At 47.5% G+C, this 5,615-nt stretch overlaps 1 protein-coding gene across 1 annotated transcript in view; it reads right to left on the minus strand.

The window, feature by feature from the left end:
- Positions 1-5,615, minus strand: part of LOC115457015 (mucin-16-like) — a 139,250-nt gene that overhangs the window by 33,906 nt on the left and 99,729 nt on the right. Inside the window, 3 exon segments of the mRNA XM_030186440.1 lie at positions 26-2,277; positions 2,361-2,508; positions 2,511-5,171. Of these exon segments, the coding sequence (XP_030042300.1) occupies positions 26-2,277; positions 2,361-2,508; positions 2,511-5,171 (5,061 nt within the window).

Consider the following 5,615-nt stretch of genomic DNA (forward strand, 5'->3'; position numbering starts at 1 on the left):
GTGCTGGTCTCTGTACTGGTGGTACTTGTAGGAGAGCTGTGAGTGCTGGTCTCTGTACTGGTTGTACTAGTACTAGGGGAGCTATGAGTGCTGGTTTCTGTACTGGTGGTACTGGTAGGAGAGCTATGAGTGCTGGTCTCTGTACTGGTTGTACTTGTGCTAGGAGAGCTGTGAGTGCTGGTTTCTGTACTGGGTGTACTGGTATTAGGGGAGCTGTGAGTGCTAGTCTCTGTACTGGTTGTACTGGTCGGGGAGCTATGAATGCTGGTCTCTGTACTGGTGGTACTGGTAGGAGAGCTGTGAGTTCTGGTCTCTGTACTGATTGTAATGGTGCTAGGAGAGCTGTGAATGCTGGTTTCTGTGCTGGGTGTACCGGTACTAGCGGAGCTATGAGTGCTCGTCTCTGTACTGGTTGTACTGGTACTAGGGGAGCTATTTGTGCTTGTCTCTGTACTAGTGTTACTGGTACTAGGGGAGCTGTGAGTGCTAGTCTCTGTACTGGTTGTACTGGTCGGGGAGCTATGAGTGCTGGTCTCTGTACTGGTGATACTGGTAGGAGAGCTGTGAGTGCTGGTCTCTGTACTGCTTGTACTGGTACTAGGGGAGCTATGAGTGCTGGTTTCTGTACTGGTGGTACTGGTAGGAGAGCTATGAGTGCTGGTCTCTGTACTGGTGGTACTTGTAGGAGAGCTGTGAGTGCTGGTCTCTGTACTGGTTGTACTAGTACTAGGAGAGCTATGAGTGCTGGTCTCTGTACTGGTTGTACTGGTGCTAGGAGAGCTGTGAGTGCTGGTTTCTGTACTGGGTGTACTGGTATTAGGGGAGCTGTGAGTGCTAGTCTCTGTACTGGTTGTACTGGTCGGGGAGCTATGAGTGCTGGTCTCTGTACTGGTGGTACTGGTAGGAGAGCTGTGAGTGCTGGTCTCTGTACTGATTGTTCTGGTAGGAGAGCTATGAGTGCTGGTTTCTGTACTGGTTGTACTGGTAGTGAACCTATGAGTGCTGGTCTCTGTACTGGTGGTACTGGTAAGAGAGCTGTGAGTGCTGGTTTCTGAACTGGTTTCTGTACTGGTTTTACTGGTACTAGGAGAGCTATGAGTGCTGGTCTCTGTACTAATTGTACTGGAACTAGGGGAGCTATGAGTGCTGGTTTCTGTACTGGTTGTACTGGTACTAGGAGAGCTATGAGTGCTGGTTTCTGTACTAATTGTACTGGTACTAGGGGAGCTATGAGTGCTGGTTTCTGTACTGGTTGTACTGGTACTAGGAGAGCTATGAGTGCTGGTTTCTGTACTAATTGTACTGGTACTAGGGGAGCTATGAGTGCTGGTCTCTGTACTGGTGGTACTGGTAGGAGAGCTGTGAGTGCTGGTTTCTGAACTGGTTTCTGTACTGGTTGTACTGGTACTAGGAGAGCTATGAGTGCTGGTTTCTGTACTAATTGTACTGGTACTAGGAGAGCTATGAGTGCTGGTCTCTGTACTAATTGTACTGGTACTAGGGGAGCTATGAGTGCTGGTTTCTCTACTGGTTGTACTGGTACTAGGAGAGCTATGAGTGCTGGTTTCTGTACTAATTGTACTGGTACTAGGGGAGCTATGAGTGCTGGTCTCTGTACTGGGGGTACTGGTAGGAGAGCTGTGAGTGCTGGTTTCTGAACTGGTTTCTGTACTGGTTGTACTGGTACTAGGAGAGCTATGAGTGCTAGTCTCTGTACTAATTGTACTGGTACTAGGGGAGCTATGAGTGCTGGTTTCTGTACTAATTGTACTGGTACTAGGGAAGCTATGAGTGCTGGTCTCTGTACTGCTTGTACTGGTACTAGGAGAGCTATGAGTGCTGGTTTCTGTACTGGTTGTACTGGTACTAGGAGAGCTATGAGTGCTGGTTTCTGTACTAATTGTACTGGTACTAGGGGAGCTATGAGTGCTGGTTTCTGTACTGGTTGTACTGGTACTAGGAGAGCTATGAGTGCTGGTTTCTGTACTAATTGTACTGGTACTAGGGGAGCTATGAGTGCTGGTTTCTGTACTGGTTGTACTGGTACTAGGAGAGCTATGAGTGCTGGTTTCTGTACTAGTTGTACTGGTACTAGGAGAGCTATGAGTGCTGGTCTCTGTACTAGTTGTACTGGTACTAGGAGAGCTATGAGTGCTGGTTTCTGTACTGGTTGTACTGGTACTAGGAGAGCTATGAGTGCTGGTTTCTGTACTAATTGTACTGGTACTAGGGGAGCTATGAGTGCTGGTTTCTGAACTGGTCTCTGTACTGGTTGTACTGGTACTAGGGAGAGCTATGAGTGCTGGTTTCTGTACTGGTTGTACTGGTACTAGGGGAGCTATGAGTGCTGGTTTCTGTACTGGTTGTTACTGGTACTAGGAGAGCTGTGAGTGCTAGTCTCTGTACTGGTTGTACGGGTGGGGGAGCTATGAGTTCTGGTCTCTGTACTGGTGGTACTAGTAGGAGAGCTGTGAGTGCTGGTCTCTGTACTGATTGTACTGGTAGTAGGGAGCTGTAAGTGCTGGTTTCTGTACTGCTTGTACTGGTAGTGGAGCTATGAGTGCTGGTCTCTGTACTGGTTGTACTGGTACTAGTGGAGCTGTGAGTGCTAGTCTCTGTACTGGTTGTACTGGTGCCAGGAGATCTGTGAGTGCTGGTCTCTGTACTGGTTGTACTGGTACTAGTGGAGCTGTGAGCGCTAGTCTCTGTACTGGTGGTACTGGTAGGAGAGCTGTGAGTGCTAGTCTCTGTACTGGTTGTACTGGTACTAGGGGAGCTATGAGTACTGGTCTCTGTACTGGTGGTACTGGTCGGAGAGCTGTGAGTGCTGGTCTCTGTACTGGTTGTTCTAGTACTAGGGGAGCTATGAGTGCTGGTCTCTGTACTGGTGGTACTGGTAGGAGAGCTGTGAGTGCTGGTCTCTGTACTGATTGTACTGGTTCTAGGAGAGCTGTGAATGCTGGTTTCTGTACTGGGTGTACCGGTACTAGGGGAGCTATGAGTGCTGGTCTCTGTACTGGTTGTAGTTGTACTAGGGGAGCTATGAGTGTTGTTCTCTATACTGGTGGTACTTGAAGGAGAGCTATGAGTGCTGGTCTCTGTACTGGTTGTACTGGTTCTAGGGGAGCTATGAGTGCTGGTCTCTGTACTGGTTGTGCTGCTACTAGGAGATCTGTGAGTGCTGGTCTCTGTACTGGTGGTACTGGTAGGAGAGCTGTGAGTGCTTGTCTCTGTACTGATTGTACTGGTGCTAGGAGAGCTGTGAGTGCTAGTCTCTGTACTGGTTGTACTGGTGCCAGGAGATCTGTGAGTGCTGGTCTCTGTACTGGTTGTACTGGTACTAGGGGAGCTATTAGTGCTGGTCTCTGTACTAATTGTACTGGTACTAGTGGAGCTATCAGCGCTTGTCTCTGTACTGGTGGTACTGGTCGGAGAGCTGTGAGTGCTGGTCTCTGTATTAGTGGTACTGGTAGGAGAGCTGTGAGTGCTGGTCTCTGTACTGGTGGTACTTGTAGGAGAGCTGTGAATGCTGGTTTCTGCGCTGGTGGTACTGGTAGGAGAGCTATGAGTGCTGGTCTCTGTACTGGTGGTACTTGTAGGAGAGCTGTGAGTGCTGGTCTCTGTACTGGTTGTACTGGTACTAGGGGAGCTATGAGTGCTGGTTTCTGTACTGGTGGTACTGGTAGGAGAGCTATGAGTGCTGGTCTCTGTACTGGTTGTACTGGTGCTAGGAGAGCTGTGAGTGCTGGTTTCTGTACTGGGTGTACTGGTATTAGGGGAGCTGTGAGTGCTAGTCTCTGTACTGGTTGTACTGGTCGGGGAGCTATGAATGCTGGTCTCTGTACTGGTGGTACTGGTAGGAGAGCTGTGAGTTCTGGTCTCTGTACTGATTGTAATGGTGCTAGGAGAGCTGTGAATGCTGGTTTCTGTGCTGGGTGTACCGGTACTAGGGGAGCTATGAGTGCTGGTCTCTGTACTGCTTGTACTGGTACTAGGGGAGCTATGAGTGCTAGTCTCTGTACTGGTTGTACTGGTACTAGGGGAGCTATGAGTACTGATCTCTGTACTGGTTGTACTTGTACTAGGGGAGCTGTGAGTGCTGGTCTCTGTACTGATTGTAATGGTGCTAGGAGAGCTGTGAATGCTGGTTTCTGCGCTGGTGGTACTGGTAGGAGAGCTATGAGTGCTGGTCTCTGTACTGGTGGTACTTGTAGGAGAGCTGTGAGTGCTGGTCTCTGTACTGGTTGTACTAGTACTAGGGGAGCTATGAGTGTTGGTTTCTGTACTGGTGGTACTTGTAGGAGAGCTATGAGTGCTGGTCTCTGTACTGGTGGTACTTGTAGGAGAGCTGTGAGTGCTGGTCTCTGTACTGGTTGTACTAGTACTAGGGGAGCTATGAGTGCTGGTTTCTGTACTGGTGGTACTGGTAGGAGAGCTATGAGTGCTGGTCTCTGTACTGGTTGTACTGGTGCTAGGAGAGCTGTGAGTGCTGGTTTCTGTACTGGGTGTACTGGTATTAGGGGAGCTGTGAGTGCTGGTCTCTGTACTGGTAGTACTGGTAGGAGAGCTGTGAGTGCTGGTTTCTGTGCTGGATATACTGGTACTAGGGGAGCTATGAGTGTTGTTCTCTGTACTGGTGGTACTGGTAGGAGAGCTGTGAGTGCTGGTCTCTGTACTGATTTTTCTGGTACTAAGGGAGCTATGAGTGCTGGTCTCTGTACTGGTGGTTCTGGTACTAGTGGAGCTGTCAGTACTTTTCTCCTTTTTCGTGGTACTTGCAATAGGACTGTGAATTCTAATTCCTGCAATGGTTCTGAGTAAGATCGGAGATTCTATGCTGTTTTTTGTCTTTCTGTGGGTTGTGTTAGGGGTGATGTTGCTTTTATTGGTGCTCTGTTTTGTCATACTGTAAAAAGCTGTATGAATTGTTGTATAAAGGTTTGCTTGCCTCCTCTCTCTTTGTATCTTTTGTTCTGTTCTGTTAGAGGCACTTATCTTTTGTGGTACTTGTTTTTTTCTGTATGTTTGTGCTGTTTTCCATTCTTTTCCCCTCATCTGAAATTCGTGTTTAGTGCTCTGTTGTGTTTCCCAGTTTTCCTGACTCCATGTCCTTTCTTTGATCCATGGTGGTGTCTGGTAAGTTTCTGGATTCCTCTCATCATTTTCTCTTCCTGTGGAGGAGATGAAGTTTAGAAATCTTTTCAAGGGTTGTGAAAGACTTATGAATCTTTGTTTTTTTGTCTTTGATAATTGTCTACTTTTTTCTGCCGCTATTTATGTCTGTTTTACTAGGCCGCTTATTTTAGTTCATTTTTATTCTGTTCTGTTTTATTCCTGCCACCCCTTTTGAGGAACAATATATAGAATTACAAAAATAAAATATTAGTTTAAGATAATAAAGCTAATTTAGTCTAAGAATGCAAGGCTTTGCTTAACACAGGACTGTCTTTATTCTTCAGGATGACTGTCATATCTTGGTCCTTCTCCTAAGTCATTAATGGAAGAAGCACTGTAAATCCCGCTTTATTGGTGTTCTAGCCAGCTGCCTAGACTATGTCTGGGATAGTTGAACAAGTGGTTGCATGCTATTATTTATTGGTTGTGATACCAGGGCC

The sequence above is a fragment of the Microcaecilia unicolor genome, chromosome 14 (assembly GCF_901765095.1).
Source record: "Microcaecilia unicolor chromosome 14, aMicUni1.1, whole genome shotgun sequence".
Lineage (NCBI taxonomy): Eukaryota > Metazoa > Chordata > Amphibia > Gymnophiona > Siphonopidae > Microcaecilia > Microcaecilia unicolor.